Source organism: Sinocyclocheilus grahami, unplaced genomic scaffold (genome assembly GCF_001515645.1).
Source record: "Sinocyclocheilus grahami isolate Dianchi unplaced genomic scaffold, SAMN03320097.WGS_v1.1 scaffold330.1, whole genome shotgun sequence".
NCBI lineage: Eukaryota > Metazoa > Chordata > Actinopteri > Cypriniformes > Cyprinidae > Sinocyclocheilus > Sinocyclocheilus grahami.
Window position 1 is genome coordinate 656728 of NW_015505509.1, and position 26040 is coordinate 682767.

General features: G+C 36.6%; 2 protein-coding genes across 2 annotated transcripts; one reads left to right on the forward strand and one right to left on the reverse strand.

The window, feature by feature from the left end:
• The first annotated feature begins 694 nt into the window (after window positions 1-694).
• On the forward strand, window positions 695-22467 carry clint1a (clathrin interactor 1a). The gene is made up of 12 exons (XM_016295101.1): window positions 695-938; window positions 7219-7323; window positions 7437-7533; window positions 7620-7728; window positions 7825-7989; window positions 9116-9299; window positions 9538-9760; window positions 9990-10074; window positions 11045-11122; window positions 12884-13155; window positions 15854-16034; window positions 20726-22467. The coding sequence occupies exons 1-12, from the start codon at window positions 898-900 to the stop codon at window positions 21067-21069; spliced, it is 1884 nt and encodes a 627-aa protein (XP_016150587.1). The 5' UTR covers window positions 695-897; the 3' UTR covers window positions 21070-22467.
• A 955-nt stretch (window positions 22468-23422) lies between these two features.
• lsm11 (LSM11, U7 small nuclear RNA associated) lies at window positions 23423-25348 on the reverse strand. Its single transcript, XM_016295111.1, has 4 exons — window positions 24844-25348; window positions 24582-24721; window positions 24400-24483; window positions 23423-24181 (listed from the first exon to the last, which is right to left on the reverse strand). Exons 1-4 carry the CDS (start codon window positions 25292-25294, stop codon window positions 23894-23896), a joined length of 963 nt encoding a protein of 320 aa, XP_016150597.1. The 5' UTR covers window positions 25295-25348; the 3' UTR covers window positions 23423-23893.
• Window positions 25349-26040: the final 692 nt, after the last annotated feature.

Here is a 26040-nt window from a genome sequence, read left to right on the forward strand (position 1 = left end):
TTCTTTTCTTACCATGTTAATGTCTCATACTTGTCTTAGGCAGATGTTACTCATAAAGCTTGGCAGTGGCATACAGTACCTTAAACTTGTCTGAATAAACTTTATATATGCTATATTTTATATAGAACATATTTTATATTTTCACTTGAATATTTAAGGGTAATTTTTTTGTTATTATTTATTATATACATTTCTGTATACATACCGTGAAGTCTTTCAACATTCCACTGTTATTCTCTATTATCAGAAAAACATTAGCTAATTGAACTCGTTATAGGCTTTTCAGCAAAATTGAGCGAAAATGAAGTAAAACAATGAAACAAAACAGTCCAGAAACCAGAAACAATTTTAACCCAACTCAACAAAATGTTGATTAACATTCATTAATACATTAATTTATAATTAATTAATTTGTTACAACATCGGGACAGCTTGCTCCTTTAATTCTATCGCTTTAAATTCACATTAAAAATGAATTGTGCTTGGTGAGAACTGAAATTGAATTAATTAGAATCTCAATTTATATAATTGTATAATAATAATTTATAGAATTATAGAAATTATTTATTTATTCATTCTCACTATCATTTGAAACAAACCCATACGTTCATTTTGTTCACATTCACTAACCACTTCTGGGAGGTTATGCTAATGTGGTTTATGTCATATCCTCATCAAGGATGTAGTGTTGTGCTGAAGCAGCCTACGAAATTTCCGTAGGTGACAGCGCATTTCCGCAGTAACCTGCCTGGCCTGCGCTCCTCCAGCGCTGTCCGAAGCAGTGTAACTTTAGAGTTCATGCTCAGGCTTTCGTGACAGCTCGCCTGGCACGACCAGCGGATTTCAAGGGCTGGAACACCTGTTTTCACGAACGAGAGCCAAAACAACACGGCCAAGATGTTGAATATGTGGAAAGTGAGGGAGCTGGTTGATAAAGCGTGAGTATTGTGAAGGTTTTCGACAGTATTTCGGTGTCCTGTGTCTCATACCTGTTGAAAATGAGACACGTACGCACTCATTGACGTCACATCGCACTCTCGAGACAGGAGTTAGCACAGTAGCTAACTACAGCTTTGTTGTGCCCTTAAAACTAACGTATTTCGCCTGTGTATTTAACTTTCGTTTTCGAGTCGGTTACGATACTTTATCAGACGTTTTCACTTGTTTATTGCGACTCAATTTTGTTTACGAGACAAACGGTGCCCTCAAACTTCCTTACTATTAACTCTCAGTGGCTAATTTATGACAGTTGCTAAACTTGGCTGTCAAAACACGGCGTTTGTGTTTAAAAGTGCTTTACATGCCAAACCGTCGTGTTGATTGTTAACCTTACTGAATGACCAAATTAAGTAAGAGCACGTGTTTAAATTGGCATTGGAGTGGAAACAACTTTTTCATGTTTGACAGCTATTGTCAGGCACTATTCAAGCTAATCAGCTAGCCTGAAATGAACAACGATTCTTTGTACATATTTGTATGGTCAGTTGCGGATTAATTGGCAACCTGTTTATACTTTCTAGTTGTAATCCTGGTACAAAGACTGTAAGTTTGAAGATGGTTGCGTAGCTTCTGTAATGGAGCCTTTGAGTTTCATGGAAACTGCTGCTGTTAGACTGAAACTGGTGTTTTAAAGTCACCATGAAATCAAAATTGAAAATTCTTATTTTTTAATGGAATACTGTAGTGTTCATTATAAATAATTGATCCGTGCACTTCATTTTTTTTTTTTAATTCATGTGCCCTCTTAATCTTTAATCAAAAACGATTCGATTTTCCCCTCCCCCTCAAAACGACTCGTCTTCTCTTCCGGTCACGAGCTATGGCGCAAGGGCGGAGCTAGTGACGTGATGGGTAAACGCTGGGATAAAGGACGGGGAAAAGCTGAAGCTGATGCTTCACTTTATAACACTGACACCAGACATGAGGGAGTACGCTACCCCTAAACATTGAAAAAATATTACGACAACATTACTCTTAGGACATCACAAACTAATTTTTTTCATGAATATGACTTAACCTGATGGAGGACGCACGCGGTCATTCAGACAGTCTCTCTCTCGCGCGCGGGTGCTGTTAAGGCATGTTTTGTGCAGTTGATCGTCGTCGTCATCATCCTTAATAAATAAAACATTTATTCATGCTTGGGTGTCGGCTAGAGCTGCACGATAAATCGCATGCGATATTTAACGCACATCAGCGGTAAATCTCCATCACGTGCGTGCTTTCACATGGAGCAGCATTAACTACACAGAGCCGTTGTTCACCGACAAGCTGCGCAAAACATGCGCAAAATATGATCGGGGTTTTGCGCAGCTTGTCATGGAGATTTACCGCTGATTGAAGAACCGGTTTTACTGACAAGATGCTCGTTAAATATCGCATGCGATTTATCATGCAGCCCTAGTGTCGGCTGTGAATCCAGTGGAGAGAAATCCCCCCACCAGGCTGCGCGATATTTAACGCACATCAGCGGTAAATCTCCATCACGTGCGTGCTTTCACATGGAGCAGCATTAACTACACAGAGCCGTTGTTCACCGACAAGCTGCGCAAAACATGCGCAAAATATGATCGGGGTTTTGCGCAGCTTGTCATGGAGATTTACCGCTGATTGAAGAACCGGTTTTACTGACAAGATGCTCGTTAAATATCGCATGCGATTTATCATGCAGCCCTAGTGTCGGCTGTGAATCCAGTGGAGAGAAATCCCCCCACCACTAACTGCAAATTGGCATTCAGATTTGCCTCCATTTTGTTAGTAGCGCCCCAACTTCCAACGATCCAATCAATTCCCGAACGACGAAATCAAGTCTCGCCCTCTCATATCAGATGCCGTTTCACTCGGATATATGTCACAGTAGAGCAGAAAAGACAATCGCAACTTCCGTTTCATGCCGACTTTAACCCATATATATATGTATAGATACCCCATTCGAACGCTCCAGGCACGTAGATGCGGTCGCCATCTTGGAACGGTCAACTTGACGTCATTCACGATACTGTAGGTTCACACAGCCGTTCTGTGCAGGATTGTGGCATCTTTCGAATATTCATTGATTACTATGGTGAATGACGTCAAGTTGACCATTAAAATATGGCGGACGGCTTACGTATAGCGGCCCATAGAATCAGTCGCTAATGAGGAATCTACATATGTTTTAACCCTTTAAAGGACAGGAACACAATACCCCAGAAAAAGAAAAAAAATCCAACAATTATCAAAATACTACACATATTTTTGTTCGAATGATTGATTTTATCTTTATCTACAGTTTTTGTCACATGATACTCACATTTAAATGATAAACATTTATTTAGAGGTCAGTGGCCTTCTGCGCTTTCAGTGCTTTAGTCCATTATGCCATGCTGCCATATTTGCTGATACATAACAATTCTAGGATGATGCCAGTTTTTATACAGTCTCTTGACCTAGGTTTTTGCTGGGATCCCCTTTTAATATTTTTCTTAGAAATTGGGCCTCAGAAACCATTTAAGGGTTAAACCATTTTTCAGATTGTTCCGTCTGTCATGCACGCTGTCATCTACTGTCTTTATGAATAGTTGTTCAGTGGGAAATTCAGAATGATGTTTTTCTTTAGAAGTGCCAAGGTCAAGAACAAATGAAATCCCTGTCTTAAAATAAACTGCTGGTCATAGTTACAGACTGCACTTCTGTTTGATTTCTTAGACTTTAGTCTTTCTCAGAGTTCAGTGTTCACAGAAACTTGAAAATTATTTTATCTTCAAGAATAACATTGAATAGTGATCATTAAAGAGGATATAACTCTGAACTTGAGGTTGTTTTTTTTCTATACTTTGCTAGCTTGCCCTTTTCTTATAGTACAGAAAAGCAGTTACTGAAAGCATTAATTCACAAATATTACTTTGCACAAACCTTTGGGTGTTTCCTAATAAGTGGGTATGTCCCTGAAACTGTTACATTTACACACTCCTCTTCAGCTGTGGAACTATGCTATGTGATGATATAAAGTATCTGACACTATATTGTATTGGCTCTAGCCACTTAATAGAGACTACAAAAAATCTCTGGAGAAGCAATATAAATAATCATCTATCTATTCTAGACAGCCATCACTCATCATTCATGACCTGCAAAAAAAAAAAAAAAGCCATTTCCTGTTTTTGCAAAGCAAGTTTGAAAACAATGTAGCAAGATGAAGAAATGTAGCTTATTGCCTCCAAAATCAGTCTGCCATCTCTATCAACAGTATGACCTTTTAACAGACTGCTTGCCAAGTGTAGCCATGGGTGGACTGACAATGTGTGGGGAATTTAGCTTCATGCTGGTAAAGCAATGAGCCTGTTCCTAAATGGTGTGAAAGTCCTGAGATGCCACAGGAAGACTTCTGTATTATTTAGTGTAGTAGATGGTATTATCACTCAGCCACGGGTATCATGTAACTGTGGAAAGACTTTCAGTAGTACCTTAAATAAAAATCAAAGCTGCCTGCATTATCCTCAAGCTAAGCAATACAAATAATCATCTATCTATTCTAGACAGCCATCACTCATCATTCATGACCTGCAAAAAAAAAAAGCCATTTCCTGTTTTTGCAAAGCAAGTTTGAAAACAATGTAGCAAGATGAAGAAATGTAGCTTATTGCCTCCAAAATCAGTCTGCCATCTCTATCAACAGTATGACCTTTTAACAGACTGCTTGCCAAGTGTAGCCATGGGTGGACTGACAATGTGTGGGGAATTTAGCTTCATGCTGGTAAAGCAATGAGCCTGTTCCTAAATGGTGTGAAAGTCCTGAGATGCCACAGGAAGACTTCTGTATTATTTAGTGTAGTAGATGGTATTATCACTCAGCCACGGGTATCATGTAACTGTGGAAAGACTTTCAGTAGTACCTTAAATAAAAATCAAAGCTGCCTGCATTATCCTCAAGCTGTGAAACCAGTTAATGCTGTTGGCCTGTCTGGTGTGTTTTTAAGGATTGGACACAGTCTTGTTTATCCCAGATTACTCAGAATAAGGAAATGATTGCACCTTGCAAGCATAAGCAAACGGATGTCCTGACCTCTTTTATCACCTCAAACTGTGCTGAAGTTTTGTGTTTGATAGTTTAGGGGGTTTTGTACATCTTTTTGTATCGATTCTGTGATTGTCTATAAGTGATTAAATCTTAAATGAGGAAACGGATGTAGGAAGTTTTTTTTGCTGACTTTTTTTTCAATTAAATTTTTATTTTTATTTATTTAATCTTACATTTATGCTTCCATTGAGAAAGACAATACTAAGATATTTTTTCCCAGTAAGCTGTAAACTGAGACACTAGACATTTTCTAAATCAAATGGCAGTGGTCTTTACTAAAACCACAAAAGTGATTTTTTTTTATGAGTAGGAAAGACGGAGGATTCCATAGGGTGCTTTTATTTGATCCACCCTCTATTCTCAGCGAGTCTGTCCTACACCCCACCCATATACTGAGATCTTGTGTGTCTTGTATAACCACTCTTTATGTCACTCTGGTTATGTCCCTCTAGTGCTAAACTGGTTTCTCATAATAAGAGATTTTGGCCCTGCTTTGCTGGTTATCTCCATCCGGTATTCAAATGAAGGTGGGGTCTAAGATTGATGATCGTTTTAGGCATTATTTGAATGACTGTTCTAACTTTCCTTTTTTTTAATAGGCAATAAAAAATTGAGATTTACTAACACCAGGGGATTTTTTAAAATGGTTACCAACTCAACGGATAGCATGATACACAAATATATGTATTAATATAGTTTGAATAGGAAGTGATTTTCAGTGTGTCTATAATTTCTGTTAATATATAACCTGTATAGCATAGTCAGATTCTGTTCTGTTCTCTCATCATTTACACACCTTTATAATGTTTGAAACACATGATTTTCCGCTTTGGAGCAACAAAGGAGATCATTTGCATAATGTCCATATTTTCATGTGCTTTGCGGCCAATCATGATGCACAATGTTTAAATGAGCACAAGTGTGATTGAGACTTGGTTATAAAAACCGAATGAAATTTTGTATTGCCGTAAGTTATTTCATAATGGCTTCCAATGATTTGGATGCATTTTTGGTACTGTTTATTATGCTTTTTTGGTCTTTTGGAGCTTAACAGCCTCTGCTCACTGTATGCCTTTTGTTGTATGGTAAAGTGCAGGATCACTGTCAGAAATAATGTGAAAGAACTGGGGTCTATAAAGGACAACTTTGTACTTCATCTACCCCTAAGGTGCATATAGTAGTACCATAAGCATACATATAATAAGTATTTTAGGGGTAAATAAGGTATACAAATATCCCTTTGAGTGACAAGATGTTCTATTCCTAAAAGTACAGTTTTTGCGATTTTAAAGGATGTTGGATTGGATATTCTGCCTAACATTTCTTTTTGTTAAATATGAAAAGGAGTTTTTTGTTTTTTTTAAACAAACGGTCTTTCTTCCAGTTTCACAGCCAAACAAACTTCTATATGTATGCTTATGGTACTACTATAAGTATTTTAGGGGTAAATAAGGTATACAAATATCCCTTTGAGTGACAAGATGTTCTATTCCTAAAAGTACAGTTTTTGCGATTTTAAAGGATGTTGGATTGGATATTCTGCCTAACATTTCTTTTTGTTAAATATGAAAAGGAGTTTTTTGTTTTTTTAAACAAACGGTCTTTCTTCCAGTTTCACAGCCAAACAAACTTCCTTTCAACATAGATTCCTTAATATGTTAATCCATTCATTAATTTAAAAAAGTCACTAGCACAAACATGTTGACCAGTTGCCTAATTTTGATTAATATCATTTCCATCTTGCTCAATGAAAGGATTAAACTGATGTGATACAGAATTAACTTCTATGATTGGTAGGGATGCACGATATATCGGCCACCATATCGGTATCGGCCCATATCGGCTAATTTTTTCTGTTATCGGTATCGGCCAAAATTTTCATATCGGTGCATCCCTAATGATTGGTCATTATGGACCTCCATTTACAATGCCTATAACAAGTATCTCAATTCAAATAATTTTACAACTAAATTATATGAAATGTGTTTTTATTAGGCTTTCTGCCACTCAGTAATTCATATATTTTATCTTTTATATATTTGGGCTTTGCTGAAGGGCTCTTTTTCCTGCTGATATATTTTTTTTATCGTATAATCAGTCTAAATAAAGGATGTTTGACTTTACTAAAAGGATGTTGTGTTTTAATCTCATTCTTACAGAACCAATGTTGTGATGAACTATACAGAAATTGAGTCTAAAGTTCGAGAAGCCACCAACGATGACCCATGGGGACCGTCTGGACAGTTTATGGGGGAGATCGCTAGGCAAGTGGAGGGGATTTTGATGCTTGAACTTATGTTTGTATTTGTCAGCAGTTACACATACTTCCAATATGAAGAGTCTCCTAAGCTTTTCTTATTTTTTTGTTTCATTTCAGGGCTACATTCATGTACGAGCAGTTTCCAGAGGTAATGAACATGCTGTGGACTAGAATGTTGAAAGACAACAAAAAAAACTGGAGAAGAGTTTACAAGGTATGCTTTACTGATGACGGTATAGGACTGAAATGGTTTTGTTTTGCTGTGATCTGTCATGAACTTGACTGTCCTCTCTACCTCAGTCTTTATTGCTGCTGGCGTACTTGATCAGAAATGGATCAGAACGGGTTGTTACTAGTGCAAGAGAGCACCTGTATGACTTGCGTTCAATTGAGAGCTATCATCATGTAGGTGAGTGAACTGTGCAAAAGCTTTTATTATTATTCATCGTCATATACACTGTTTGAAGTCTCTTAGATACTAGGATGAATGGGCTTTGTGTTTCAGATGAGAATGGCAAGGACCAGGGTGTCAATGTGCGTCAGAAGGTGAAGGAGATGATAGAGTTTGTTCAAGATGATGACAGATTGAGAGAGGAGAGGAAGAAGGCCAAGAAAAACAGGGACAAGTATATAGGCGTGTCCTCTGACAGTATGTCGGGCTTCAGATACTGTAAGTCCCTAACTTTCTCTCTTTCTTACTTGTGTGCACACACACACACCATTCTCGCTGTCATATTTATCAAGGTTTGCAAGTTTTTTTTTAGTTTTTTTTTTTACATCACTCAAAAATACGTTTATCATAAGGAATATATCTAATCGGGACTCTCTGAAAACAAGTAGGTCCTCTGTCTCCTCTCCACTGTTGTTGTCCATGGGGGATTTGCGTTGCCAGATGAGTGAACTGTACTGTAGATTTATTTTGATACCCGGCATAGCTGCGTTTTCACATGACAGTATAAATTATGTTTTCGATGTCCTTGATTGGGAAGGAAAAATGCAATGCGTTATTTGTAATGGCTGTTTTAGATTTAACTGGTATCATGTTTAGTTTGACAGTCTTTTCGCTCTAAAGCTTAATGAAACTTGAGATGTTTTTTAGATGGTGGCCTGCAAATTTATTCAGTAATGTAACCACAGTCCAATAACAGTTCTTATTTATGAAATATACCCGAGAGGAAGCATCTTAGCCTGATTTTACTTCTCTTTACATTGACATCAAATTAGTGAGCGAATCTCACCCTGGGTCATATTTCACCCCACCCCTGGAAAAAAATAAATTATATTTTGCATAACAACATTAAGCCTCTTTTTAGTACCAGTTCTTGAATTATTTTCACGACAATTAAACACACCCCTATAAACCGTATAATCAACAAAAAAGAAACTGGTATATTAATTAAATTAACTATTTATTATTACTTCATGGTAATATTTATCATTCTGCCTTTAATTTATGATAATTAAGTAATTAAGTTCTAATGAGAGCCACTAAACATAACCATTAAGAATAATGAAAATTACAAACAACCTCTGAAGTAAAACATCCAACTGCATGACAGTAATTAAAATAGGTCTGAAAATGTGTTTAATTTATCAATGAGCTTCATCTTTATTTTATTTAATTTTTTTTCGCAAAATGCATTTTTTCCCTCTGATTCTAATTACCCAGATATGTTTTTGTGGGATTAACTATTTTATTCCTTATATTTCCATATACGAGTTCTAAATGAAGTTTGACTGTAATAATAAGTGTATATCGCATAACACATTTCCTGTCCTGTTTATGCATTCTGCAGCAGAGGACAAGTTTGATTTTAGAGAGTCACGCTCCAAATGGGATGAAGACTGGGACAAAAGCAAGGGGGCTTTCCCTTTCAGTGATAAACTGGGTGAGATCAGCGATAAGATCGGAAGCACCATTGATGACACCATCAACGTGTTCCGCAGAAAAGACCGGGACGACTCACCTGACAGATTCAGGTCAGGACCCCCAGGCCGACTCACTTTCCCGTCTCAGATCACCTGGAAACTCCTATTCTGCCAAGTCTTCTTTTGTTTTTTTTTAAACACAAATAGCAGAAATGTTAGAAGTAATTATATGAACAAATTGTTGACAGTTGTGTCATGGAATGATTGTGTTTTATCTACTTATTCTCAAAGAAAGGAAGCTTTTTGTTAGTGATCATACATAAGCTTATGCTTTATCTTCTCTGTATAGTGAAGGAGATGAGGACCGTCGGAGAACGCGAAACGGGCAGTCGGGGAAATCAGAATTTAAAGATGATGAAGAGACAGTGACAACCAAAAGCGTCCAGATCGTCCAGGCCACAGAGACCACTGCCACTCGTAAGAGAGGAGGCATTCCCTCCAAAGCGATAGACCTGGGAGCAGCTGCAAATTACACCGGCGATAAACCCTCCACCAACACAAACACAAGCCAGGTAGATGAGAGAAAAACCAGCTACAGTAGCTACAGCACTAGTCTTTTCCTGTTTAATTAAACCTCTCTTGCATTTAGACACATCGATAATGCAACTTTAAGGAGAGATTTGTTAATAAATTGTGTGAAAAGAAATGGTAAACTTGTATTTAAAATAATGTAGACTCTACACTGACATCTTGTGGTTGCTCTTATGAGTGTTTCAGTTTGTCCTTTCTTTGTTGCCATAGACCACATCAGCAGTGAGCCAGCCCAGTTCTGGTCTGGTGGACTTGTTCTCGGCAGAACCTGCACCTGCTCAACCAGCTTCCCAAGGTAACAATAGTAACATGCATCCTCTTTGGGTTTCTCTAAATTAAGAATATTTTGGTGGATCTACAGTTTTGGCTGAGGAAAATATCATAGAATGTCTTTTTTTATTTAATTTATTTGATTTGTGGTTCACCGTTACCTCAACACCTGGACATGAAACAACATTTCACTTTAGAATGCGTAGGAGAAGTTATATTGAAGGGTTCATCCCTAAAGGAAGTAGGGTTGCACTGTTCTGCCACCTTTCGCAACAGTAAAAATAAATCCCAAGAGTGCTTTATGTTCACAAAACATCAAGTATCGCCCAGAGGGCTTACAGAAAATACGAAGGAGTGGGACATTCATAGCAAGCAGAATGAATCTTGCAATGGACTCAGACACACTCTGTCAACGCAGCATTGAACTTATCATAAAGTACACTGATGCGTATTAGGAGTCATTTACATAAGGTAAACATTTCCGTCAAACTACTGTTCTGGTCAGATACTAATGAGTAGTTGTGCAAGCCATAGTTGGATATACATGAAGAATGGATGAGGAGATAAGTCAAAGTAGCAGGAAACACTATGCCATTAGTTTGGCAGTATGGACGTAAAGAGAGGTGTGCACAGGGAAGTTTAGCATATGTGCTCTCCTGCACTCCTGCTGCCTGCTGAAGCATTTAGTCACCGGGGCCAGATGTCAAAGCGTTCCCTGGTGAGTGTGTAGTGCTGAGCAGATGCGTAGATCGCTCTCCTCACTGTCTTGCTCCCTCCACCACCAGCCAAACAGCTGCATCTGTCCTCCTCCACATAACTCCAGCCACAGGCTGCTGGAATGTAACGTGACCGGAGTGTGTGTGCCCCTCACAGACTCCCAACAGATGTTTCTTATTCTGTGTTCTCCATTTTTGTCTTTTCCTTAGGATATTAGTAGGGGATTGATATGTTTCACAAATCTAGAATGTCATAATTGAATCTCTCTTTCGTTCTAGGTTCAGGCTCTGACCTGATTGGAGGTTTTGCTGATTTCTCTTCTCCTGCAGCTGCATCCAGCCTTCCATCATCAGCTGGTATGTTTATATAACCTCTGAACACACCATCAGGTCAAAAATACAACCTGAAATTCTTGATTATTTTTATTATATATATATATATATATATATATACATATACACCTCTGTTCAAAAATTTGGGGCGAGATTTATTTATTTATTTTTTAATACATTTTTACCAGGAACATTCAATTTATCGAAAGTGTCAGTAAAGACATTTACATTTTTACAAAATATTTCGATTTTAAATAAACATTGTTTTGTTTTTTTACGTTTTTATTTATCAAAGAAAAAACACATTACGGTTTCCACAAAATTATTAAGCAGTTTTCAACATTCATAATAAGAAATGTCTCTTGAGCACCAAATCAGCATATTAGAATGAAGACTGGAGACACTGAAGACTGGAATAATGGCTGCAGAAATTCAACTTTGCAGGAATAAGGTACAGGAATAAGTTAGATTTAAAATGTATTTAAATAGAAAAGTTATTTAAAATTTTAAACAAGTATTTTAAATAAATTATAAAACTTTTCAATAGTAGTCTATTTTGTATAAATCATTGTTGAGCAAAAGATACTTACCTGCCCCAAACTTTTGAACAATAGTGTGTTTTCAAAAGTGACTAGTATGTGTGTTTTCTAATTGACTCATCAGTTAATTGGTTTTAAGAAAACCCTATATAATTGGGTGGGTTTTGTGTTATATGACCCCAGTCGGGTGTTTCTCAAGGCAGTTTAAATAAGACGTTCAAAAACAGCTGAAAGTAGTGCAGTTGAATGGAACAGAGCACTAGGGTCTCATGACACACTTTTAAACTTAAGATAAAAAAAGCAATGTCCAAAGATGTCTGTCTGAATGTAGCAGCATGGGAAGAATTTAAACACAATTACTCTGAGAAGGTTTTACTGTGCAATCTGTCTAACAGTTAGAACTGCCAATATTTAAAGCACCACCACAAAATAATATTAGAAGTAGTTACCAGAAAATCTAGATAAATTTGTTGAAGTTAGTAATCGATTAGTTGACCATCACTACCCTATTATTATCCCTAATATACTGTAAGTTATGTTCTTTAAAAGATATGCAACTCCAAGAGAAACTAATAAAGCCTTGCTTGCTTTTGCCAAAAAAATGTATTTTTTTTCTTCTAATTAAACTCACGTGTTAAAATAAAAGCCTTAAGGGAGTGCAACTTGAAAGACACAAAGTGGTGATATGTGTGTTTTTATATGGTTATTTAAATATAGTTCTGGGAATATAACAGAAGGCTGTTTGTTTTTTCTGCTGGACCGGAGTTTGCCATCCTCAGCTGCCTGTTTATGAAATACTCCAAGCAGAAAGCTCTTAAATAGTGAAAGGAGGGGGCTGCCATATGGTAGGCAGTTGTGCTAAAAGCTAATGAGCACAGACACATTTCAGCTCTTGTTGGGTGTGACATGTCACCCTCTGCATTTTTGGGACTGAGCTGAAGTGACATAGAGTCTGATTCTTTTTGATGTTCATGCATCTTCAGTGCCCTGATAGTTTCATTACTGGTTCTCTTGCATTTCTTTAGTTTTTTTGTATTGCTCATTTACATGCAGATGCACATCCTCTGCTGGATGATAAAGCCTAACATGAAGCCAGATTGTGGAATTTGTGCAGTAAAAGCACATATATGTCTTTTGATCAAAAAGCTTTGTAACTATTACAACTTCTGTCTATGTTCCTTGTGCTCTCTATAATATTTGTGCTTCTCTGTGTTTCAATTCATCAGAAGCTTTTGTCTTTTCTCAGCCCCAGCGTCTAGTGGGAATGGAGACTTTGGTGATTGGAACGCTTTTCCTGCAGCCCAGCCAGCCATCCCTGCAGCTCAGCCTGTTAACCCTGCAGGAATAGACCTTTTCTCAGGTCTGCAGGCGGCCCCTGCCCCTGCATCCACAGCACCCTCATCCGACCTCTTTGACCTAATGGGCTCCTCTCAGACCACTAACTTCAGCACCTCCCAAAGCATGAACTTCTCCATGACCACCTCTCAGACCATTGGCATGCCAACGTCCAAATCACAGGTGCCTACTGCCTTTGAGAATTTTCTCAATGTATCAACTATATATTTTTGAGGAATGAGTACTTGATATCTTCTATAATCATGTTTTTTAGATCAAGGGACCTTGAAATGCTTTGAAGAGCCCAGTTTTCTTTGTGTGTTCTCATCCTTAATTTTATTGAATGAATTTTTACGCCCTTGCATTAAGGATGGGCCATCAGTATTTTTGATTCATTTTCTGAGGAGAGAAATATGATTTCCTTTTTTGAAAGAAATGAATAGTTAATAATTAAATTTATTTAGCAAGCATGCATTGAATTGATCAAAAGTGACCGTAAACATTTATAATCTAAAAAAAAAATCTTTCAAATGTATTTATTTAGTCATTTATTAGACGCTTTTATCCAAAGCAATTTACAAATGAGGACAACAGAAGCAATCAATTGTAGTATTAAAACAACTAAAAACAGATCCCAAACTAAAAGTTAAAACTTTATAAATACTACCTATACACATTTTAAAAATAAAGAGATTAAATAAAAATGACAAATGCATACAACAAAATTTCAAAACTTAACATTTAAATGAAAAACTAAAAAATAAAGCTAAAAACAATTCAAAATATTAAAGAACAAAAGGTATAAGAGTATAATAATGATTCCAACATAACACTAAGCCAAACACCAAAAAAAAAAAAACTGGTATGTGGTATGTACAACCACACACACATACATATACAGTATACTGTATATGTACATACACATTTATAAATGCAATATATATATATATATATTATTTCATTTCCATTTAGTTTGTTGAAGTATTAAAATAACTCAAATTAAATAAAACTAAAAACTTAATAAAAGACCTATACAGACAGACATAAATTCAGACATAATGTAACTAAAATTAAAATAAATAAATAAATAACAAATACAAATAATACAAATTAAATGACAGTAGTTTATCAGTAATCCTAAAAAATAACACTGGCAAACACACATGCTAAAAAACAACAACTTACTTACACATAGTAAGAAATGGTTATAAAAAAAGCTGAAACAGAAGCGAAGCAAGTAATAGAAAAGAGGAGAAATAAAAAGCGATACTTATCCTTTGCCGGTGTCCCTGCCCGGTGGAGTCGATGGTCTTTACACTCTTCAGTCTTCACACGAGGAGGCCTTCACGCGATTGCTGCCGCGACCGCTGTAGCGGTAAACTAAGCTTTTTTTTATATCCGTCTAACAAAATACTAAATTAATTCAGCTGGACACACTTTCCTTATTTTCTCCGTAACAAATGGCCAAGCAAGCGCAGACACTGACAAGATACGCGATACAGAACGAGACCAAATGCGATATCAGCACGTCTCCACACAGTAAACTTTTAATTTTATTTAATTAATTTTTACGCCCTTGCATTAAGGATGGGCCATCAGTATTTTTGATTCATTTTCTGAGGAGATCAATTAAACCGCAAATAAATGCTGTTCTTTTGAACTTTATTTATCAAATAATCCTTTCCACAAAAATATTAAGCAGCACAGCTGTTTTCTGCATTGATAAGTAATAATAATAATAATAATAATAATAATAAATTTTTCTTGTCCAGCAAATCAGCATATTAGAATGGTTTCTGAAGCATCATGTGACACTGAAGATTGGAGTAATGACTGCTGAAAATTCAGCATTGCCATCACAGGAATAAATTAAATTTATTCATTTAGAGACTTGTATTAAAAAAACAAAGCTAAACTTGTGCACAAAAATAACAAATAAAAGCCACAAAACATTTGATTATGAAAGATTTTGATTGTGCCATTCTATATAGCGTAACTTGCAAACGAGTGCCTATGCATTTCATTAGGTGTTGTACCTATCATAGACATTTGTGCATTGCCGTCCCTCAACATTATGTTTACAGCACAATAAAAGAATAAAGATGAAACCAAGTGATGTAGAGTTGCACATAGATAATGTGGTTTTCATTCAGATCCCCCATCTGTGGAGTACTAAATGCAACTCATCTAAGTGGAACTGCACACTAAACACTATTTACGCAAGAAAAGACAATTCTGGCCGAGGTTCAGAGCCAGCGGTTTAGAGAGCAGGCAACATGAAAGTGAAACGATCGAGGGTTAACACGCAGCATCGGCACAATTTTCCACCCACCCCCTCCTCATTACCCATCAACCCCAGTCCCCCTGGGACACCCATCACAGAGAATGGCAGAATGAGGAGGAACAAGTTTAAGTCAGAAAACCATTAAATTGAAACAAAAGCCTTGCACAAAGATAATATTTGCATGCTAAAAGCCTGACCTACTTTAAAATGGCAAGTTTTGTTTGGCTAAAGAAAAAAGCAGCCCCCCGATGGTATAATTAGAGGGACTTGAGATGCATTTTAACATGCTGAAATAATTTTAGAAGACAATGCCTCTCAACCAACATTTCTGTCTTGTTTAACTCAAGAGTCTTGATAACCCTGAAAGACCACAGTGTAATGTTCTGGAGTATTAATAGTGCCTTTCATCTTCTCTGACTTGTGTCATTCTGCCATTGGCAAACATTCATGGTCATTGGGGAATTTTAATTATCATGCTTGAACTGCAGCAGAGCAGTTTCATCTTAACAAAATCAGCGAAAACATTGTTTTTGATCATATGAGTGCTATCATATATGGTTTGTTCTAAAACCGAGTTGATTTTCTTTGTCTTTGCAGCCATTTCAGTCAATGGGGAGCCCACTGATGCCCCAGCAACCGATGACCCAGAAGCCCAATCCCAAAGCCTCTTTGCCGTCCACCTGGTCCAACTCTAATGTAGACATAAACCTGGACTACCTTGGCCCTGGCATGCATCCACCCAAACCTTCTCAGCCCACACTCAGCATGATGCAGCAAGGTAAGCAAAGATACTGATGTAGAGTGTCTGGGACAGGATTTAACCTGGGTCCAGAAAATTAAATGAGCGCAAAAGAATTCAAACAATTGGTCTATATGAGGAGCGGTAAAAATTAGTAACTAACTATACTAACAAAAAATACGACAGATGAAAATATAAATGTATAGCAGTGTTTCCCATGCATTGATTTATTTGTGGTGGCCCGCCACAGTATCAACACTGACTGCCACAAATAGATTTTCCAAAAGGCTTTGACTACGTTGAATAAACATGATCACTGCACGTTTCAATGTCAAAACGCGGCACATGTGTTTTTATATGAATGTGTCTTTGAAGGGAACTGACTAGCCATTTCTCAGTGTGCGTTCTTGTCTGTACTTGTGTTCTTGTGGACTTGTGAAACGTCATCAGTCGTCGCCCAAGTACTGTTCCAGTTCAAAGTTCACATCTAGCCAAGTACAGTTCAAATCCCCGGATGTGTTTTTGCTCCGCCCCTTTTATCAAGGATGCATCCAGAGGTGACTTGTGCGAACTTGAGGCAGCCAGGTATCCCAGAATGCATTTCGCACCAACCAGCAAGCGTTAATGACGGAGGAGAAAACCCGCATCATTTTCAAAATATTACTGTTATTGTGTCATGAAATGCAGTTCTAAGAGTATTTCAGGCGAGAATGTAGTTGTTTAAAACTCTAATCTGCAGTCTATTTATAAAGATAGCGCCTATTTGAAAATTAGCTTAGCCGATTTTAAGACATGAGCTCCACGCGATCAGCGGGTGCTCAGTGCTCATGTATCCGCCGACAGCAGTCTCACCTCGGCTAGTCCTTCTGACATTTGCCGTTTGCCTCTGATGTCTCTGTTAGTGGTTAAACATGAGGTAAAATTAATTTTGGCAAAAATTTTGGTAAATCTAACAGGCAATCTTTGGTCTCATGAATCTATTATTTCTTCCAGGTCATATAGTTTTGGCTGAGCACAAAGTTATGTTTAATAAATTACTTATTTATTCATCGTAATACAACGCTGACTTTGTTGCATACATTTGACCGAATTGTTTGCTTTTGTCTTTATTTCCTATTACATAAGTCTCTTATACTTTATACTTATTCTTTTATAAGGGCTATTATTGTTCATTAAAACTGACATTTAACAAAAAAGACAGAGTTGTGCTTGCATTTTAAAGAAAACCACAAGGCAGTGGTGTTTGATATCATTTTGTTTTATTGTAATGCGTGTATGCGTTGCATGAACCACATTTTTGTGAGCCTATTAATATTTTAAATGAAACAGAAAAGAGGCAATGCTGTTTGATATAATATTTCGTCGTATTGTATACATACAGTGAAGATAACCGGAGTACCCAAGGCGAGCTGACTGAGGTTATCAAGTACTCTGCTGTTCCATTTGCAGAATTACCGGACTTCGGACTCCCGAGTCGAACTTGCGAAGTCCGAACTACCAAGGACGCAAGTCCGAACTTTGCGTACTTGGTATTGAAAAACGGCTACTGTCTTTAGAAAAGGTTTAATGTAATTTTAATTTAATCTTTCCTATACTGCCTGATAAAGCAGCGTTTATGAGCGCAGCACTGCTTTGTTTACAGCCGTTAACGAGGAAACCGCTGTTTCTGCCGCTCCAAAAGTGCCTCCTGCTGGCAGAGAGTGAATGTGCATTTTCAATCAGCCCGTCTCCAGCAACATGTGTTTTTGTTGTTGCTCACTCTTTTTTTCTGTTTTCTGCAGCAACTCTGAGCACTTTTCATACATATACAGTATACTGTATATGTACATACACATTTATAAATGCAATATATATATATATATATTATTTCATTTCCATTTAGTTTGTTGAAGTATCAAAATAACTCAAATTAAATAAAACTAAAAACTTAATAAAAGACCTATACAGACAGACATAAATTCAGACATAATGTAACTAAAATTAAAATAAATAAATAAATAAATAACAAATACAAATAATACAAATTAAATGACAGTAGTTTATCAGTAATCCTAAAAAATAACACTGGCAAACACACATGCTAAAAAACAACAACTTACTTACACATAGTAAGAAATGGTTATAAAAAAAGCTGAAACAGAAGCGAAGCAAGTAATAGAAAAGAGGAGAAATAAAAAGCGATACTTATCCTTTGCCGGTGTCCCTGCCCGGTGGAGTCGATGGTCTTTACACTCTTCAGTCTTCACACGAGGAGGCCTTCACGCGATTGCTGCCGCGACCTCTGTAGCGGTAAACTAAGCTTTTTTTTATATCCGTCTAACAAAATACTAAATTAATTCAGCTGGACACACTTTCCTTATTTTCTCCGTAACAAATGGCCAAGCAAGCGCAGACACTGACAAGATACGCGATACAGAACGAGACCAAATGCGATATCAGCACGTCTCCACACAGTAAACTTTTAATTTTATTTAATTAATTTTTACGCCCTTGCATTAAGGATGGGCCATCAGTATTTTTGATTCATTTTCTGAGGAGATCAATTAAACCGCAAATAAATGCTGTTCTTTTGAACTTTATTTATCAAATAATCCTTTCCACAAAAATATTAAGCAGCACAGCTGTTTTCTGCATTGATAAGTAATAATAATAATAATAATAATAATAATAAATTTTTCTTGTCCAGCAAATCAGCATATTAGAATGGTTTCTGAAGCATCATGTGACACTGAAGATTGGAGTAATGACTGCTGAAAATTCAGCATTGCCATCACAGGAATAAATTAAATTTATTCATTTAGAGACTTGTATTAAAAAAACAAAGCTAAACTTGTGCACAAAAATAACAAATAAAAGCCACAAAACATTTGATTATGAAAGATTTTGATTGTGCCATTCTATATAGCGTAACTTGCAAACGAGTGCCTATGCATTTCATTAGGTGTTGTACCTATCATAGACATTTGTGCATTGCCGTCCCTCAACATTATGTTTACAGCACAATAAAAGAATAAAGATGAAACCAAGTGATGTAGAGTTGCACATAGATAATGTGGTTTTCATTCAGATCCCCCATCTGTGGAGTACTAAATGCAACTCATCTAAGTGGAACTGCACACTAAACACTATTTACGCAAGAAAAGACAATTCTGGCCGAGGTTCAGAGCCAGCGGTTTAGAGAGCAGGCAACATGAAAGTGAAACGATCGAGGGTTAACACGCAGCATCGGCACAATTTTCCACCCACCCCCTCCTCATTACCCATCAACCCCAGTCCCCCTGGGACACCCATCACAGAGAATGGCAGAATGAGGAGGAACAAGTTTAAGTCAGAAAACCATTAAATTGAAACAAAAGCCTTGCACAAAGATAATATTTGCATGCTAAAAGCCTGACCTACTTTAAAATGGCAAGTTTTGTTTGGCTAAAGACAAAAAGCAGCCCCCCGATGGTATAATTAGAGGGACTTGAGATGCATTTTTACATGCTGAAATAATTTTAGGAGAAGACAATGCCTTTCAACCAACATTTCTGTCTTGTTTAACTCAAGAGTCTTGATAACCCTGAAAGACCACAGTGTAATGTTCTGGAGTATTAATAGTGCCTTTCATCTTCTCTGACTTGTGTCATTCTGCCATTGGCAAACATTCATGGTCATTGGGGAATTTTAATTATCATGCTTGAACTGCAGCAGAGCAGTATCATCTTAGCAAAATCTGAGAAAACATTGTGTTTGATCGTATGGATACTATCATATATGGTTTGTTCTAAAACCGAGTTGATTTTCTTTGTCTTTGCAGCCATTTCAGTCAATGGGGAGCCCACTGATGCCCCAGCAACCGATGACCCAGAAGCCCAATCCCAAAGCCTCTTTGCCTTCCACCTGGTCCAACTCTAATGTAGACATAAACCTGGACTACCTTGGCCCTGGCATGCATCCACCCAAACCTTCTCAGCCCACACTCAGCATGATGCAACAAGGTAAGCAAAGATACCGATGTCTGCAACAAGATAGAATCTGGAGTTAAGAAAATTAATGAACTCAAAAGAATTCAAACAATTAGTCTATTTGAGGAGTGGAGAAAATTTGTAATTAATCTAACTAAAAAAATATAACAAATGAAAATATAAATGTATAGAGGTGTAATACTATTATAACATAAAAGTACAATAGTAAGTGCAAACTAGATTCTGATACAAAAACATGACATATTGTTCTCATGACACTTTGTGAATACGATTTCTTTTTTAAAGGGTGCTATATAACGCTTAAAAGCATAAAGCTATATCCATGTTTATACACTACTGTGTATACACTACAGTTACACTACTGTTCAAAAGTTTGGGGTCAGTAAGTTATTATTATTATTTTTTTATTCAAATATTAAGCAGCATATCTGTTAACAAAGCGGTATAGCAGTTTTATCGTTGTTAATAATAAATGTTTTTTTAATAGTGTAATAGATTAATATTAAAAATATTTGTAAAATGACTGTTCTTACTGTATTTCTGATCAAATAAATGCACCTTAATACATTTTTACAAATTTTACTGACCACAAACTTTTTAACTATAGTGTATAAAAAAAACATGTAACACATTTAATCAGTTTTACATTTTATATGACAAAATAATTCAACATCAAAAACTATAGAATTGAGATTTTGATTCTTTTAATAAATTGGGAGCCTTTATTTTCCTTTATTCCCCTCTCTGTTTATCGTGCAATAGGAGTTCAGTCTCCTGTGAATATGATGACTCAGGGCTTTGCTGGAATGAACCTGGGCATGCAGGCTGCTCCTACAATGGTCAGACTGCCCACCAACACCATGATGGGAGGAATGAACATGGGCATGCAGCCTGGCATGACAGGTAACACCATGCCAACCATGGGAGGGATGCCAGTCAATCAGGGCATGATGGGAATGAATATGAACATGGGAATGTCCACAGCTCAAATGGGGATGCCAGGAGGCATCGGCATGGGTACGGGAATGCCGGTCATGGGCATGAACCCTGCCATGGGACAGCCTAAACAAGATGCCTTTGCAGATTTTGCCAACTTTGGGAAATGAACTGCAGAGTATTAAGTGAGCAGTCCTTCTTTAGATGTGACCGTGAAGAACCTATGAAGAGCTAGAAGACAAAGACTACTTGAAAGATGTCAAATAAAGCCATGCAGGAAATGTCTGTTTAAATGATGCTCATGTACAACTGGATGATTATATTATTTTCAATGTTCTTCTGATCAGCTGTACCAAGGAGCCCTATCGAGGGTGGCTGGTTTGTGCTCAGAATCATTTCAGTCATTGCACACGCACGTCCTACGTTTCCATTGCGTCGGGACATCACTTTAAGCAATGTGATGATCGTGAATGACTCCGGTTGACTTTCTCCTGTCACGTAACTTCTTAATTTAACCCAGGAAGTATTGGGTTTCTAATACTGTAGAAAAATCCTAACAATCAATTCTGGCCTTTCCTCTACTCTTGCCTTAAGATGATAACCTGTAAATATTTTTGTGAGCAGACAATAAGTTATTGAGTTACAAGATTAATGAATTATGATGGTGAGGATTTTTGTATGGAGTAAAGTTTGTGATCACTTGCCATTTTTGTATTTGATTTTTATTCAAATCACCATTTTCTGAAGAGAAATTAAGTACTCAAAAACATCAAGATGATTGAATGACGATTCTAAATCAAAACCTTTGTGGCCTTAAATAGTTCGTCTACTTTTTCAATGAAAATCTGATCTACTTTGCATCTTTATGAAAATGTAAAATCTGTCCTTAAAACACATGGTGCCTGTCAGTCTCTTGCCTTTTTTTTCTAAAAAAACAAACTCTTAGGATGATATGAAAAGTACAGTATTTATTAAAGGTACTGTTAAAGAAGATATATATCTAGTTGAGTACACGAGTGCAAATTTTTTTATGTTTTTGTATGGACATAAGGAAGAGTTTGGATGACTAAAATGATTTTATGTATAATTGAACCTGATACGGGTTCGTATTTTTATGCAGTTCTGCTTATGCTGAGTGTAAGTTGAGGCTGTGTGTTTGTAAAGCCTGGTAGCAAACAGTTGGATGCTGTATCCAGAGGACCATCACTGTATTGTCAAGATGATCTGTTTTTGTCCACAGTGTCCACTTAAGTTAACTAAGCCCCTCTCTTCCAATCTGAGGCTTTTTACAAGCAAAATGACCAAATTCTTCCTTGTTTCTTTTTTTCTGAAGGGGTTGGTTTAGGTTTTTGTAGTCCGGTTTGTTGGGTTCTGTGGGATCTCAATTATTGAGTTGTTAGGGGTTAGGGAGTGTTACAGGAAACACTATATGTTTATGCAAATCTACAGCAAGCAACAAAAAGCTAAATCTTCCACTGAGAATGTTTAATGTTTTCAGTTTCATACAATGACTTGATTGTACTTCTGATCTTTTATGAATGACAATAAAGATTTGATTTCCATTTTCATTGTTAAGCTTGTTGTTTTTATCTCCTCTAATCAATCTCATGTCTTAAAAAATAGTCTGTTCTTAGAGCCCTCTTAGGACCTGACTCCAAACGTTAACTTTGCATGCTTTAATATGAAAGCTTCACAGCCACATGTCCCATTTTCACTGGATCCTTTGCCAGTGAACTTTGTAATTGGCATAAAATTAAGTCATTTTGAGAAACTTGAGCTTAATAAAGGAAAAGGAAACTGGCCACAGTTCTGGTGTATATTTTGTATCTTTTACACGCGTGCGTGAGCGCTCACACACACACACACACATATATATTCAGTACATGATGCTAGACTCTATCATGTACTTCAGAGTAGTCACTATGTCCATCTGTATACGTGTTCCCCAAGCTAGAGCCAATTGGTGATTTTATGAATATGCAACAAAATGTAGAACCTTTCCTCATAAATAAATGGGTAAAGATGCTAAGAGTTTTTATGAATAGGCAAAGCTGTGAAAGACGATTTACATTTCTAGTAAGTAGTCTATACTATTTTTCTGGAAAAATAAACCATTTCTTTACTAGGTTAGGATTCTTTGTTTGACTCATTCTTTACTAGGTTCGGTCATTTTTGAAGGTGAATACAACTAGAGCAATTTGACCAGCAATTACTTTTTAAAGCATAAATATGTGTAACCATGATAGAACACCTTCAAACAACAATAGGAAGAATGATTTAAGTATTGTACATGGACACATGACTAAGTACATCACATTGGAAGACTCTAAGATTTTTTAAAAAGGTGAAAAGTTTTTTGCATTTCATGAGGAGAGTAATGTGTAAATGGCTAATATATGCAGAGAGGGAAAAATAACACTCAAACATGTCAAGACAAAAAGCCTTGAGTACTACATGCAATTTCCAACAGCTCAAATAACCCTTTTTTTTTAAATCCATGGAGACCCAACTGCATTTTTTTTTTTTACACTAAAAGAGGTAAATGTCTAAATAGAAAATACTGTTTGACATGAAAATAAGAGTGTGTATTGGCTGGCCGTTTTAGTGGGGTTGACAGATTGACTTTCATTTTAACAGAACAGTGAAGTGAATATCAGCAAAGCAGTCTTAAATATATTGCCATTTCACCTCTGATAATTTGTTAAAATACAACAAAATTAGACTCGATGTGCAATGTTAATGCTTACAGTGTATCAGTGTCTTACTTCCCCCTAGTGGTCATTCAAAGCAAACACAAACAGCGTGCGTTGAGTATGTGAGCTTCACTCATAAACAACAACCAACCACAATTAAAAAGAGTTCATTTTACTCCTCTTTTAACATATTATTTTCATCTGTTGATATACATATCAATATGATACACTCATTTTACAAAACCTTTGAGTGATCTCCATAAAAAGTAAACAAACCACAAACATTTCATCTGGCTAGTCTTTAGTCCTGCTGTATGTTCACAAGAAGAATGTTTTCTCCTCGTATGAAAAGCTGATTGACATGACGCGTGTGCACTCTTCCATACTCCACTTTAGGCTTGGTTTCAGACTTCTGTGTCGCTTTTAATGTGGTCTTGTCTTTCTCCGAGTGTTCAGATCTCTCCTGGGTATGTTTGGGGTGGGTTCTCCTGGTTTGGTCTGTGAGATGAGATGAACTACTGTGTAGCTCTGACTTCTTCTCAACCGCGCTGAGAGCCACGGTCTCTTGAACTTTTAATTTTTCAAATAGCTGTAATAGAAAATTAATTGAAAGAGATTTATAAAGCAATATAATTACATTGAGGAGTTTTAAAAAGTGCCAGCGAAAATATGATAAAAAAATTCTTCAGTGTAAAACAGTAAAAAAAAAAAGCTAATTTTTCTATTTAATATTTTTTAAATCAATTTTAGCTGTGATTAAGGATTATTTACTACTAGAATATTCAGATATATATTCAAATGATTCACCCTCGTGACAGTCAGTGCTTTCTCATGATAAAGAGCTTGTCCCAGAAGTGGCTCCCTGTATGTTTCATCCACATCCACCATTGCCTGGCACCAAACGGATCAGCAGAATAAAAAGACAAATATTAATATTTAATTATGATTATTATGAATGATAATAAATGTAAAGGTGATTTAATACTTGCCAGGTTCCAAAACTTATCAAATGCCACCACAAAGCCAGAACACACTCCTCGGAGCCCTTTAAAGGTCCGGATGTGAACTTTGACTCTGATTTTCTCCTGAACACATCTGTTCAGCTCTCCTAATGGACTGCCTGTGTGCACTGAGGGGGGGAAACAAAGATACAGAGCCTAGTGAGCTAACTAGATTTTGTTTTTTTTTGTGAATAAACCGTTTAGCGTTTACTATCGTCTTGTGACCTAGACAGCAAAGGCAGAAACATACGTGGCATTCTGGTAAGCACATTTTTGGCCGCTTTTCGCTGTCGAGGTGGTCGCTTGGCTCCGCTTCCCTCTCCCTCCTCCTCAACCGGGTTGTTCACCATGAGTCTCTTCAGCCTTTCTATCCTCTCTGGGTCTGCTTTACCCTTCTGTGCTTTTCGGAGTCTTTTCTCCACGTTTTCGGGTTTCGCTCGGCCTCGACCGCCTTTCATGAAGCTCTCATATTCCGCGATGTTATTAAAGCACTTGATATTGGGGTAAGGCAATGGCACTTGTGGGGAATACAGAGCGAGCAGAGGGTCAAACTTATCCGAGCTGATGTCCAGCTTAGTTTCGATATCATCTTCGTCAGTTTCTAGTTTTTGTCTGCGGGTCTCGGTGGTGGTTTGCTGGTCAGATGTTTGGGAAGGTCCTGAACGGCGCTCATGTTCGGACTCTCTCTCACCCTCCTCCATTTTTGAATGAGCCGCAGACTGCAGAGAATCATGGGTAACTTATCAGCGTGAAGCCACCGATGAAAATGTTTCCTGTCAAAGTCGCTATACAATATAAAATATGCCAGTTTACTAATAGCAGGTCTTAAAAAGACCTTTACTATTTGTAATTATACTATCTTTATATATACTTAAAACTAGAACCATTAAAAATGTTACTTGAAATAAAAAACGTTAACTGAATTTATTTTAATTAAACCTATTTTATTTCAGCTAGTTTCTAAGTCAAATTTAGTTTAACGGTGTATTAAAATAACTAAAACTGAAAACATAATTAATAAAAACTATTTAGATATGTTAAAAAAACAACAATAAAATGTCGAAAATGCTCAACAGTATTACTACAGCTTTAACTAAAATGATAAAAAATAAAAACTAATTAAAATATTAGTAAAGTCTATATTATCTCAATTTTACTAAATTACACTGATTTGTAAGTAACTATTTATATGAACCCCCCCCCCCCCCCCCCCAAGGAGGTGTATCACCATCAATTATTTTTCACAATTTTCTATTCAATAAACAGATTGCTAAAGACTTAATTTTTAATTAAGTAACAATAATGATGATGGTTATTAAGACGATAACAATGATATTGTTATTTATAAATAACATTATTGAATTAAGTATTATTATTTTGTGTATTTTAAATTTTGTACTAATATTTTTAATTCTACTTATCTAAATCTTATTTCTATTTTCTTGGC

Coding starts and splice junctions, on each gene's coding strand:
- clint1a (XM_016295101.1), top strand. CDS start 898: ATGTTGAATATGTGGAAAGTGAGGGAGCTGGTTGATAAAGC. Junction 7,729..7,824: donor TGAGAGCTATCATCATGTAG/GTGAGTGAACTG, acceptor TTTGTGTTTCAG/ATGAGAATGGCAAGGACCAG. Junction 9,761..9,989: donor CCAACACAAACACAAGCCAG/GTAGATGAGAGA, acceptor TTGTTGCCATAG/ACCACATCAGCAGTGAGCCA.
- lsm11 (XM_016295111.1), bottom strand. CDS start 25,294: ATGGAGGAGGGTGAGAGAGAGTCCGAACATGAGCGCCGTTCAGGACCT. Junction 24,484..24,581: donor TTGATAAGTTTTGGAACCTG/GCAAGTATTAAA, acceptor GTTTGGTGCCAG/GCAATGGTGGATGTGGATGA. Junction 24,182..24,399: donor AAGCACTGACTGTCACGAGG/GTGAATCATTTG, acceptor TTTCTATTACAG/CTATTTGAAAAATTAAAAGT.